Here is a 13845-nt window from a genome sequence, read left to right on the forward strand (position 1 = left end):
TGGATTATCTTAATTATCAATATAAAATCACTATTTTCTAGATATATACAGATTGTAGTCAAAGGTGTTTGTTTATCTAGTCTAGGGAAATTATCTATTAGAGTGCCATGCACCCAATATAAGACATCTTGCTGCAGAGAGAAAGCAATCATATTTCTTTTCACTGTTGTGGAGGTCCAAGGGGACCCTGGTACCATTTTGTGAAGAAAGAGAAATTAGAGGATAAAAAGAATAAAGAAAAAATATTCTCTCAGATCTTTGGCATCTGCCGTGTAACTCACATCCTTAATCATGGCACAAACTTTTATTTATAGAATATTCTGACCTTACCTTTATTTTTCTAGAGATTCTTCAATTAGGTTGAAAAGATGAAAAAGGATAGGAGGTAGAAGACTAAGTTCCTAAATTCCCTTTCAACAGAGTCTGTTGCTTGTCACAGTTATCTTACTGTATTATGGTCATTTATAATTGTATGTTTTCTCTCATTTGACTTTGGACTTAACCCTGAGAAATGGCTGCAGTTTGTTTATGTCTAGCTTCTAGTATGGTCAATAACACGTAATAACTAGCCTGACTCTGTATTTGTTGAATGAGTGTTAAAAGCCATGTAGAAAGCATAGTTTTAGAAAATAGTATGGCTGCCTTTTAAAAAAAGGTTCTGAAACTGATGCTTTACCTTTTATTAAAATAATGCATTTATTGTATGGCGAGTGATGTTTATTTTTTATATAGTATGAGTGAAATATGTAAGTATAATATGATTCCAGTGAGATATTTCATAAGTAACTAACGTATTTTATAGTATTTATTGCTATTAATTTCTAAACCCAGCCAGGAGTTGTTGTAGTAAACCCTTTGAATCCTATTTTATTGTTCTAAGCAACAGTAAAAATTCAGAGAAAATGAAAGATGACATAAAGGCATAAGGAAGATAAAGAATCAGAGGATTTATGTGGCCTACAGAATAGTCTGCTCCTGAAAATTAAAACATAGGTACTCTTATCTGAAACTCCAGAAACCAGAAAGCTCTAAAAATGAACAGTTTTTTTCTCATGATTCACTGGTGGTGAAGCCTGACTTGAACTTACATGATGCTATTGATTGTCTTTAACTCACCTAGTGTGAGTTAGACAAGTATAGAAGTAATATACTTGTTTATAGATTGTTGCACTGTTGGGGGCCATTTGTAATATGGAGTACATGTTTTATGTATTATATTTCCTTCCTAAAATCTGATTCCAAATTCCAAAACACATCAGCCTGAAGCAGTTCATTCAGATAAGGAATTGTGGACCTGTACATGTATATAAATAATTCTTGTAGAACACAAGTGTTAAGAGACATGGAAAAGGGTGGTCTCTGCTTTCAGAGAATGGGAGGATTGGTTCATTCAACGAACATTTGAGTATTTATATGCCAAGTTCTCTGCTAGGTGGAGACCACAAATATGAATAGACAGGATGCCTTTTTTTTTTTTAAATCCATAGGAATAATTATTTAGAGGCAGTGTGTCAGGAAAGCTGAAATACTGGAGTTGAGGAAACAAAGGTTGTTGCACTGCAGAGTGAAAGGAAGGAAGACCTCAATTAAGGAAATGGTAATAATGAAGAGGAGAGGGCCTATATAGAACTATTGCTAAGATTGAATTGGCTAACTTAGCTACTGATTATGTCTAAAAAACAAGAGGAATGAGAAAGAGTCAAAACTAATGCTGTGGTTTTGAGCCTGTGTGCTTGAGGATATTGGCTGCATTACTAGAAGTATGAAACAGGTAGAGGAGGAAGGTTTGGGAGAGAAGAAGATAAATTGTGGTACCCACACTGTACCTGGACTAGATTGTGCAGACTGTGGGTCTGGAATTTAGGAGTAACTTCATAGCTGGAGGCAGAGAGTTGGAAAGCATATTTGAGGAATTAGTAGTTGGAACGAAGAACGTTAACTTCATGCACCACCTTGCTTCATGACGTGGGAAGAAAATGGAAGGAAAATGTTTGTTGGTCCTGCTGTTCCTGTTCATTTTATGGAATAATGGTTCTAAAATCTCCATTTGTCTGTAAACAAAATGAATGTCCTAGAATTTGGCCCACAGGTTTTAAATATGCAATTTATTGGTATTCTAGGCACAGACAATCCTATACTTTCAAATAGAAATCTATTGTTTGAATGTATCCAATACCTGTAAAATAATATTACTGAAACTTTTTACAAAGATTTATTTCCATGTGCTGAATACAATGTTGCTGAGCAAAATCTGTTTTGTTTTCTTAAGGATGATACATTTAAGCTGGTTGGCTTTGAGCAGTTTGGTGGTTTTCCTCCTGAATTTAAATTTGGTTTCCTTTCACATGTTTGTAATCATTTCCATTATAGGAACATAAGAGGAATTTACATTTAGATAGCAAGATGGTACAAATACTATGGATTTTTGTTTGAATATTATTTGTTAAATAATAAAATGAGCCGAGTTTTAAAAGATATGTACTATAATTAATTGTGTAAAGTCTGCATATCTAGACAAAATCCAAGCCTCCATTATGTACTGTATGTATACTGTATGACGATGTGACTGGATGAGGATGTTCTTTGACTCTTAGAGGTTATCTATTTTGAATTTTAGACATTTGCCACGATATGTAAGAATTTACAGAGGTTTGGGAATGGGCATTCTTTCGATACCAGAATAATTAATTCTTGAGGATATCATGTGATCATTAAAACCTCTGAGCTCCTGGGTTGGTGCTCATCTTCTAGCAGTCAAACCAGATTGCCGCTTAGGATTCTCAACTTGGATATGAAATAAATCTCAAGGGTGTTGGTTCCAAACATTGGATTTGGATTGAAATGAATGTCTCATGCATTTATAGAAAAGTCTTGAAAGATTTTCATTGAAAAGAAATACGCTTTCCAGTTAGGAATGGGGGCCTGTTGGAGGCGTATCTGCCTCAGGGGTCACTATTCCCAAAGCAAGAGTGGCTGCTGCTTCTCTTACCAGCAGCAGCTCCTGACTGCATGCTCATGTACATTTATCTTCAAAAGTACACACAAATGCAAAAAAATCATTTAAAACAATTTTGACTTTCCATCTTCTATGTGTTATTCTTCTTAATAACATCATTTTGTAATTTTTTTGTTTGAAACAATTTCAGAATTATAGAAAAGTTGCAAAAATAGTAGAGAACTTTTGTCTTTCATCCAGTTTCCTCAAATTGTTAAAATTTGTATCCCATCTTCTTTACTATTTTTTTCTGTCATATGTGTTTTTTTCTTCTGAAGCATTTAAGAGTAACTTGCAGACATGATGTCCTTTTATGCCTAAGAGACTATTCTACTGGCATTTTTTAAGAACAAAGACATTCTCTCATCTATTCACACAACAAAGATCAATATCAGGAGATTAACATTGATGCAGTATATTAGCTAATCTACAGATCTGGTTAATATTTCAACAGTTGTCCCAATAATGTCCTTTATTGCAAAACAATAATACTTATTATTTGTTATTAAAATGAAGAAAGAAAAAGAATTGATCAGGGTCCAATCTGAGATTATACATTACATTTGGTTCTTAGGTCTCTAGTCTGCTTTAATCTGGATGAGTTCCTCAGTCTTTGCTTTTCCTGATTTTGAGATATTTGAAGACTGGAGACCAATTACTTTATAGCATGCTTCTTGGTTTGTTTTTAGTTGATGCTTTTTTCATGATTAGTTTTAGTTTATGAACTTTTGGCAGAAATAACACAAAACTAGTATGCTCTTGGTGTGATTTTTTTAAAATCTTAATTTTTAACCTGAGTTTTTTTTTCTTTGTGTTTGTTACTATTAATATATATTATATATATATTTTTTGGGGAGGTTACACATCCTTCTTTCATGTACTTTTCCATTTAACAAATAACTCCTAAGTATTTTCTCTTCAAGAAAGTATAGGGGATACAAAGACAAAACAATGTTTATGCTAGCAAAGACCTTCTAATATTAAGGGAAGGTGGCATAAACAAAAACACTTCCTTCTTTCTCTTGTAGTAGCCCTTTGTGATTTGTAAAGTATACATCCTAACAGGATCCTCAGGGGTCTCCGAGTTTTCAGATGCCATATTCTCGTCTGTTACCTCACCCCTCCCTCACTGAATTCTGTAAAGTGTGACTGAAATTGTTATGGATGCTTTCCGAAGCTTAGTTATTACATAAATACAGAGCTAAAAAATCAACAATAAGTTGCCTATAATGAATTCTGCCACTAAGAGAAAATGAATACAGTCTATTTCTTCACTTCTGCAATAAGTTTAGCTGTGATCTTATAAGTGTCTATAAACCAAAGGTGATGGTGGTGGTTGCAGACCATGACTTGAGCCACTACAGAACTGGAAGTTCCACTTCGTTACCTTGAATTTCTGTATTCTTGTATTTCTATATTTTGCTTTTTTCTAAATGACAGATAATGTATAATCAAGAGAATAAGTGTAGAATAAGTGCCACATTAATGTGGAAACTACAGAAATGTCTGCATTTTACTTGGTTCATTTTACCCTCATTTTGTGGAGAGAAAAAGATACACATTGGTTTCTTCCTATTTTCCCCAGCTATTGACCTGAAGAGTGGTTCTGGAAAAGTGTACCAAGGCCCTGCAAAAGGTGCTGCTGATACAACAATCATACTTTCAGATGAAGATTTCATGGAGGTGGTCCTAGGCAAGCTTGACCCTCAGAAGGTAATGTTCTCAAATGTTCATTTATTCATTGTTTTATTGTTTCCTCTTTGACAATTGCAGTTTTTAAGCTGACTCCCAAATTCTGATTAATAAGCCAGGTTTCTTACAACTCTGAAGATGACATAGTTGCTACTGATATTCTGGTTGACAGGTCATATACTTCTTTTTTAATGGAGTTTCAGCTGACACTTTTTAAGACTGAATCCACATCTATATTTTTTAATATGTTCTGTTATGTGTTCAAAGGTGAAAAACCATAGATTAGTAGATATTACATAAAATTATACATTCCCAATATATAAGATTAAGAAATCATTGAATATTGGAACTAGAATGGTATTTTAACATAATAGCCAATGTCTTACTTAGGGTGAATCTTACAGGCATTTCAGTGGAAAATCATAATTAAATCAAGAGTGCCTTCTGTGACCATTATTTAGTTAATATTATTCTGAAACTTTTGGCCAATCCACAAATATACAAAATTAAAGTAATTGATGTGGCAATTAGAATGGAGGAGAAAAATTTGTTATTTTTCATTTGTGATTATGTAGCTAGAAATCCCAAGGGAACTAACTTATTGATTATTAGAATGAAGCAGTTCAAACAAATGGCTGAGTGCAGTTATTTAAGAATAGCTTTCACATAGGAGTAATTGGAATAAATGAGGAAATATATGACTTTCTTGTATAGAAAGACTAAAAGGAATTATAAAGTAGTATAGTAAGTAAAAAGTAGTCTTTGGCATCAGATAAAATCTAAATTTGAATCTTGGTTCTGACATCCAGAGCCTTAATTTTCTTATTTGTAAAATGAGTTTAATAATTACAATGTTTACAAAGGCTTGTTATAAGAACTAACCCCAATAATATGTATGAAGAGCTTAGTATAGTGCTTTGCAATGCAGTGAACCCTCTGTTAATTTCTTTCCAGGAATTTATTTAGTACCTACTCTGATTCAGGTTCTAGGTATCGGCTGAATTAAGACAAAACCCTACTGTATGGAGCTTCCTTTTAGTGTACTAATGCAAAAGAAATAAAATTTCAAGTTAGGGAAAAATAAGGCTGAGTACAGTGTTAAAGCAATGACTGGCAAACTTTTTCTATAAAGGGTTACGTAGTAAATATTTCAGGCTTTGTGGGCAAGATGGTCTCTGTTGCAGCTCTTCAGCTTTGCCATTGTAGCCTTCAAGTAGCCATGCAGAATATGTAAACAATGGAGTGTGACTGTGTTACAATAAAACTTTACAGAAACACACAGCCGACTAGATCTGGTTCTCCAGCTGTTGTTTGCCAACCCTTGAGTTGGACTGTGACAGGACAGGGGAACTATTTTAAATTGGATTGTTTAAAATACCTTCTGGGAGTTTTCTAAGGTACCTGAAATGCCTGATAGAGACTTGAACAGAGTATCAGAATGAGTCATCAGGCTAAGGAAACACAACTAGTACAAAGGCCTGCAGGCGAGGAACTTGGCTCCATTTGGTCGTCTCTGAGCTCCATAGTGATAGAACCACCCCTCTACTTGACCACTCAGATGGGAAACTTACTGGCATGTCAAACTTTCCATGACCAAAATAGAACTTGTGATTTATTTTTTTCCCCCAGTCTCTTCCTTCTTCATGAGTGGCACCATCATCTATTTACCCAAATTAATAAGCCCAGAAATGTAAAAATTATCTTAGATTCCTTCTGCCCTTCTGTATCCTTTTCATCCTTAGTTCTGTCTGATCCTTCTCGAAAATGTATTGTATCTTGAATTCATCTTTTCCTCTCTAGAGATATCACCGTGATACCAGCCTCTGTCATCTCTCACCTGTCTTACCTCCTCCAGTCTTGTCTCTCTCATTCAGTCTGTTGTTCTCCACCCAGGAGCCAGAGTAATCCTTTAAAAATGTAAATCAGATTAGATTATTTATGTTAGTCATTTCTACTACTTTCATTAATTACTGGTTCATATTTATCATCCCACTTGATAAAAATCTCCAAGATTCCCTTTTGCACGTGTATAAAATCCAAACTAGCTGTTACCGTGTCGTATATGATGTTTCTTTCCCTTGCTCCTTTTTCCGGCTTTATCCCATGCCACTTGCCTCGTCACCTATAATGCTAATTCTAGTTATTTTGTTGTTACTTTGTCCTTCCTCAGTTCCTTCCCATCAGCTTTTACTCCTTCAATGTCTATGCATTTGCCTTTCTGGAATTTCTCCCCCTAGCTGTTTGCATGGCTGGCTTCATTTCATCCAAAGTAGTTTCTTCCTGTTACATTCTTATAACAACCTGTTTTCTCCTTCACTGCATTTATAATAGGCTTTAATTATTTGTTTACATTTTACTTTTTGACTCCCCTAGTTTAATGTTAGCTCTGTGAGAACAGGGACAGATATTCAGCCTAGCCTAGAATATTGCCTAGTATACTGTAGACATTCAGTTAATACTCAGGTAGATTAAAGAAAATATAGAAGTAAGGAATGAAAGCTCAATATCAGTAGTTTAGGCTATATAGAAATTAGAAACTTCTGCATGTCAAACTCTATAGTATATTTCCATAAATCGAGGGAAAAAAATAAAATGATGATACATAGTATAATTCCAAAAATTCTGGAAAGCACTACAATCTCAATAGAAAAAGTGGACAAAAGTCCATCAATGATAGACTGGATTAAGAAAATGTGGCACATATACACCATGGAATACTATGCAGCCATAAAAAGGATGAGTTTATGTCCTTTGTAGGGACATGGATGCAGCTAGAAACCATCATTCTGAGCAAACTATTCAAGGACAGAAAACCAAACACTGCATGTTCTCATTCATAGGTGAGAATTGAACAATGAGAACATATGGACACAGGAAAGGGAACATCACACACCAGGGCCTGTCTTGGGGTATAGGGAGGGGGGAGGGACAGCATTAGGAGATATACCTAATGTAAATGACGAGTTAATGGGTGCAGCACACCAACATGGCACATGTATACATATGTAACAAACCTGCATATTGTGCACACATACCATAGAACTTAAAGTATAATAATAATAAAAAGAAAAAGTGGACAAAAGGTATGGAACAGTAATTAATGAAATAAATAGAAATGACTAACTTACAAAAGAAAAAAAATTTTTGCCAGTATCCAAAAATACAAATTAAAGCATGTTATTTTTGCCTCATGTTTTCAAAGTGTAAGAAAATAGCATTTTTAAGGTTAGGATAAGATAATTTACATGCAGCTGGAAGGAATATAAAATTGGTATAGGCCAGGCACAATGTCTGGTGCCTGTAGTTCCAGCACTTTGGGAGGCCAAGGCAGGAGGATTGCTTGACTCCAGGAGTTTGAGCCTGGGCAACACAGTGAGATCTTGTCTCTACCAAAAAAAAAAAAAAAAAATTAGCCTGGTGTGGTGGCACACACCTGTGGTCCCAGCTACTTGAGAGTCTGAGGTGGGAGGATCACTTGAGCCCAGGAGGTTTAGGCTGCAGTGAGCATGATCATTCAGCTGTAGCCTGGGTGACAGAGCAAGACCCTGTGTAAATCAATTAATCAATAGTTGGTATAGCCTTTCTGGAAAGCACAGTGCTTCCAGACCTTCTTCCTTGATGGCAGTTTATAGTCTACTACTTTTTGCATTGCATTCCTAGGCCAAACCATATACCTGACAGTTTCATTTATGAAGTAGTTCAAAACAATTAGTTTTTTGTGTTCAACCAGTATGACTGTATTTTCCTTCCAAATTAACAGTATTCCAAAGTGCCCCTGAGAGAGTTTGCTGTGATGTCCGGTGCATGGCAGTGCAGAGTTTGGAAACTGGCAATATGGACGTATCGTTAAGAGCTTTAAGAAATAAGAAAATAGATAGGAGGAAAGATTTATGTACAAAATTCTTCTGCTCAAAAATGTTCAAAATTGTTATTTTTACTTCAAGTAATTAGGTATTCTTGTTTTAGGTTGTAAATCTCTTTCAGAGTTTAGTACGTAGCAGGCAGGCCTAAGTACTGACTCCTTCCCTGCACGAGTTGCAGACCATGGTTTTGTTTGTTTGTTTTTTGTAACTGCATAGTGAAAGAAATCGTAGTTTTGAAATTCTGGTCTCCTGTTTGAATGCATTTCATTGTGACTGAATGAGCTCTCTCTTACTATTTCTGGAATAAAAAGTTGTTGCCTTTTCTCCAGTTCACGAGGGTTTGCTTCTGAGACTGAGTGGTGCTAGTTAACAAGTGTTGTTAACAAGCATTGCTGAGCAAAGAACACCTGAGTTTAAGCCCTGGCTCTACTTCTTGCTGGCTCTGTAGACTTGAGCAGGTTATTTAATAAGCTCTCTGAAATTCAGTTTCTCATCTGTCAACCGGGGTAAGAACTGCTGATGTGCCCACTTCAAGTTGACAGCTGTGATTCTTAAGTGAGATTATATTTGTGGAGTTGCTTTGTAATGCTAAGTGTATATAGGTATCACTCTATTTTTTCCATTTAGCTGGAAATCTAGAGGCTTTTTCACTTCATATTTTATGTAAGCTATAAAAACTATGATTGATTATTTTTATTTTACTGATAGGGAATTTGCACTGAAGGAGAACTTAAGGAACTTGCACCAGTTTCTCTATCAGTTTAGATACAGAACTGCTACAGGAACCCTTCGTTTTTTAACACACAAGCTTTTGCTTGGAAATAATCATGAATTAATACTCTCTTATTACGTCAAACTAAACTACGCACTGTACACATTATTTTATTTAACGCACACAATAGAGTTGTGTTATTTACGTACTGTTGTTATGCGTTTTATGGATGAGGAGATTGATGCTCAGAGAGGCCACATATCTAAGCATTTTCTCAAGTTCACCTTGCTATTAAGGGGCAGAGCCTGGAATTTAACTCAGGCATTCTGATGCTACAGCCGTGATCTGTTACCATTGTGTTATATTCTCTAATTTGTCATTTCGTGGCTTTCTAGTTCATGAAACTGTAGTAAATATTTTAAATCTCCTTTTAAAAGTTCTGAATTGAATATTTTTATTAGAAATACAGTGTAGCCTTTTATTAATATGGTCTCAAATTCACATGTAAGAACCTAAAGTAAAGCCGGAAACGTAGGTTGAAACAGAACTCCCAGATCCGTGAGTTCACATAAATTATTGTATAGTTTTCTAAAATACACAGGAGTCATTTTTTCTTTTTTAGATATCTAAAGAGTATGTGCTATCTATAGTTATTAAATTGTCATTGCTAAATAAAAGTTGCCTTTGTTGTCCAGAATTATTAACTCAATTGTATTTGGCCTGAATAATGATCTTAAAAAAAAAGAAATAAACTATAACATGGTAACAGTTGGCACTCTTTTTCCCTCCTCTCCTTGCAGGCATTCTTTAGTGGCAGACTGAAGGCCAGAGGGAACATCATGCTGAGCCAGAAACTTCAGATGATTCTTAAAGACTATGCCAAGCTCTGAAGGGCACACTACACTATTAATAAAAATGGGATAATTAAATACTCTCTTCACGCAAATATGCTTGATTGTTCTGCAAAAGTGATTAGAGCTAAGATGCAGGGGAAATTGCTTAACATTTTCAGACATCAGATAACTGCAGATTTTCATTTTCTACTAATTTTTCATGTATCATTATTTTTACAAGGAACTATATATAAGCTAGCACATAATTATCCTCCTGTTCTTAGATCTGTATCTTCACAATAAAAAAATTTCACCTAAGTCCAATTTCCTTAGAATTTGCGATAGCATTGATAAGTTGAAAGGAAAATTAAATCAATAAAAGCCTTTGATACCTTTGTTTTTTTGTGATTTTCTATTTTTTTATTTATTGATACCCCAGTTTTTATGTGAATTTCCATATATGCACTCATTTTTCACACTTTGTTCTGATAGTATTCTGTTTTAAAGCAAGAGAAAAGTCTTTGTGCTCCCAAATAGTTTTCTTTCTTCTCCCCTCCCCTTTGCTGGAAATTCTTTACAACATATAATGTTTATAAATCTACGAAGTACAGCTTTCTTGAATAATCAGCAGTCTCAAATCAAAAAGATGGTCACTAGCAAGTACTGCCACGTCACTGTTTTCCTCAGCATTTAGCTCTGATGAAGTGTGCTGGGAGATGCTCTTTGGATAAGTTGGCTGCAGAGGTGACCAGCAGCAAGTGGGATGCTAAGGTCAGGGATGGAATAAATTTCAATCATGTAACACAGCTGAGGAGAATATGTGTGGGTGGCTAGTACGGGCTGAGTTTCCCAGAGAGCCGACTTTGAGATGGAGATTCATGTGCAGGAAGTTGATTTGGGAGATGCTTTTAGGAGCCGTACCTGCCAGGAGAAGCAAAGGAAGCAGAGCTGGGCGGACGGAGACATTAGGCTGTGGTTACAGTTACCATAAGGCCTGGACTGATCTTTTGGGTAGCTCTGAAGCTGGGATGGCCATTCAGAATTGTCCTGAGGCAGCTAGTCATTGCTTATGACCTGCCCTGCAGTGGGGCCATGACCTTGATCAAAGTGGCAGAGCAACTCCTGGAGTTGGCTTGCCCAGCAGTTGGGGGAATATGTCTTTTTTTTTTGTTTTTTTTCCCTTAAAACTTAAGTTCAGGGGTACATGTGCAGGATGTGCTGGTTTGTTACACAGGTAAACATGTGACATGGTGGTTTGCTGCACAGCTCATACCATCACCTACATATTAAGCCCAGCATCCATTAGCTGTTCTTCCTGATGTGCTCCCTCCTTCCACCTTCACCCCCACAACAGGCCCCAGTGTGAGTTGTTCCCCACCATGTGTCCATGTGTTCTCATCATTCAGCTCCCTCTTATAAGTGAAAACATGCAGTGTTTGGTTTTCTGTTCCTGCATTAGTTTGCTAAGGATGATGACCTCCAGCTCCATCCATGTCCCTGCAAAGGATATGATCTCATTCTTTTTTAAGGCTGCAAAGTATTCCATTGTATATAGCTACCACGTTTTCTTTATCCAGTCTATCATTGACGGGCATTTGGGTTGATTCCATGTCTTTGTTATTGTGAATAGTGCTGCAGTGAACATTTGTGTGCATGGACCTTCATAATAGAATGATTTATGTTCCTTTGGGTAAATACCCAGTAATGGGATTGCTGAGTCAAATGGTATTTCTGCCTCTAAGTCTTTAAGGAATTGGCACATTGTCTTCCACTATGGTTGAATTAATTTACAGTCCCCCCAACAGTGTAAAAGTGTTCTTATTTATTCACAGCCTTGCCAGCATCTATTGTTTCTTGACTTTTTAGTAATTGCTATTCTGACTGGCATGAGATGGTATCTCATTGTGGTTTTGATTTGCATTTCTCTAATGATCAGTGATGAACTTTTTTTCATGTTTCTTGGCCACATGTATGTCTTCTTTTGAGAAGTGTCTGTTCATGCCCTTTGCCCACTCTTTAATGCATTGTTTTTTTCCTGTACATTTGTTTAGGTTCTTTGTAGACTCTGGATATTAGACCTTTGTCAGATGGATAGACTACAAAAATTTTCTCCCATTCTGTAGGTTGTCTGTTCACTCTGATGATTCTTTTGCTGTGCAGATGCTCTTTAGTTTAATTAGATCCCATTTGCCAATTTTTGCTTTTGTTGCAATTGCTTTTGGCGTTTTTGTCAAGAAATCTTTGCCCATGCCTATGCCCTGAATGGTATTGCCTAGATTTTCTTCTAGGGTTTATAGTTTCGGGTTTTTACATTTAAGTCTTCAATCCATCTTGAGTTAGTTTTTGTGTAAGTTGTAAGAAAGGGGTCCAGTTTCAGTTTTCTGCATGTGGCTAACCAGCACTTGCAGCATCATTTATTAAGCCTATTAGAGAATCTTTTTTCCATTGCTTGTTTCTGTCAAGTTTCATAAAGATCAGATGGTTGTAGGTGTGCAGTCTTATTTCTGAGTTCTGTATTTAGTTACATTGCTCGGTATGTCTGTTTTGTACCAGCATCATGCTGAGGAATATATCTTTCAATCCTGAATGGGGCTTTGTAGAACTCAGCACACTTTATTTGAGGAAACAAGTATGTAAATTCAGGGATCGGGGAGGTTTCAGAAATTTCGAATTGCGATACTTAGAACAGTGATGGAACAGTAGAAGACTGTTACTGATTTTAATGAGTGAACAGGATAAGTAGAAGGCATAGAAAGAAATTATTTTTTTGGCAATTACGCCTTTGTCTCATGAACTGTATAGTATTTTTAAATTTAATTCAGAGTGATCTGTTGTTATGCCAATTGAATTAAAAAGAACAATGGCAGTATTTTTAATGTTGGTCTATCATACTAAATAGTTGTTTCTGTTGAGCTTGGGAAAGCTTTAGTGTCCAATAGAAACAACATATTAAAATTAATGCCACTGTATATTAATGAAAGTGTTGATTATATACCCTAGATACCTAAAACTTAAGGAAGTTATGTTTTAATTTTCTTACAGATCTCTGTCAATATTAATGGTCAGAGAACTACTCATATCCAGATTTGACAACTTATTAGTCATGCTCTTTAACCCTTTTGTAATACTTAATATTGTCAAATGCCCCATCCTCCTTAATTCTTCTTACCTTTCAGTGAGAAATATATTAACTTCTTAATGAACCTGCTAATCTGACTTCTACTTGTCTCTTTTGTGATTTCCTTTGACTACCAGTGAAGTTCATTTCGAGAGGCAGTTCCCCAGGTTTTTACTGGGATCTTATTCACATGGGCTCCCCTTCCTGAGCACATCCCCAAATTCCAGACTCAGGAGGAAAGCAGGTGTTTAGCATAAACCACATTGTTTGTACAAACATGGCACAGAGAGCCACTCAGTGAGGGAATGGTGAGCTTCCCAAAATTTAAGTTCCCAGATACCAGCCAGGGGTCAACCTCAGAAGCATATCTTTCTAAGGGCAGCAGGCTCAAGGTCTGCTTTGTTAGCTCTTTTTCTACACTGATAGGATCAGCCCCAACCAAGCCACATGGCCTAAGAGCAAATCGGGTGTGATAGCAGGAAACTTGGAGGTCTGGAAAGCCAAATCCCAAATATCCACCCCACAGATTCTTTAGCTCTCTTAATTTGCTTCTTTACCTTAACATCAGGTAAACTATATAGCCCTAAGCCTTCCAAGTGTCACCTGTGTGAGACTGAGCTCAGTCGATCCTG

At 36.1% G+C, this 13845-nt stretch overlaps 1 protein-coding gene across 1 annotated transcript in view; it reads left to right on the top strand.

Annotated features, from left to right (window-relative positions):
* Positions 1-10492, top strand: part of HSD17B4 (hydroxysteroid 17-beta dehydrogenase 4) — an 89041-nt gene extending 78549 nt beyond the window's left edge. Inside the window, exons 23-24 of the mRNA XM_009208940.1 lie at positions 4581-4708; positions 10063-10492. Coding sequence (XP_009207204.1) covers positions 4581-4708; positions 10063-10152 — 218 coding nt within the window. The 3' untranslated portion in view covers positions 10153-10492. The remainder of the gene's footprint in view (positions 1-4580; positions 4709-10062) is intronic.
* The last annotated feature ends 3353 nt before the right edge of the window (positions 10493-13845 follow it).

Source organism: Papio anubis, chromosome 5 (assembly GCF_008728515.1).
Source record: "Papio anubis isolate 15944 chromosome 5, Panubis1.0, whole genome shotgun sequence".
In the NCBI taxonomy this organism is placed as follows: domain Eukaryota; kingdom Metazoa; phylum Chordata; class Mammalia; order Primates; family Cercopithecidae; genus Papio; species Papio anubis.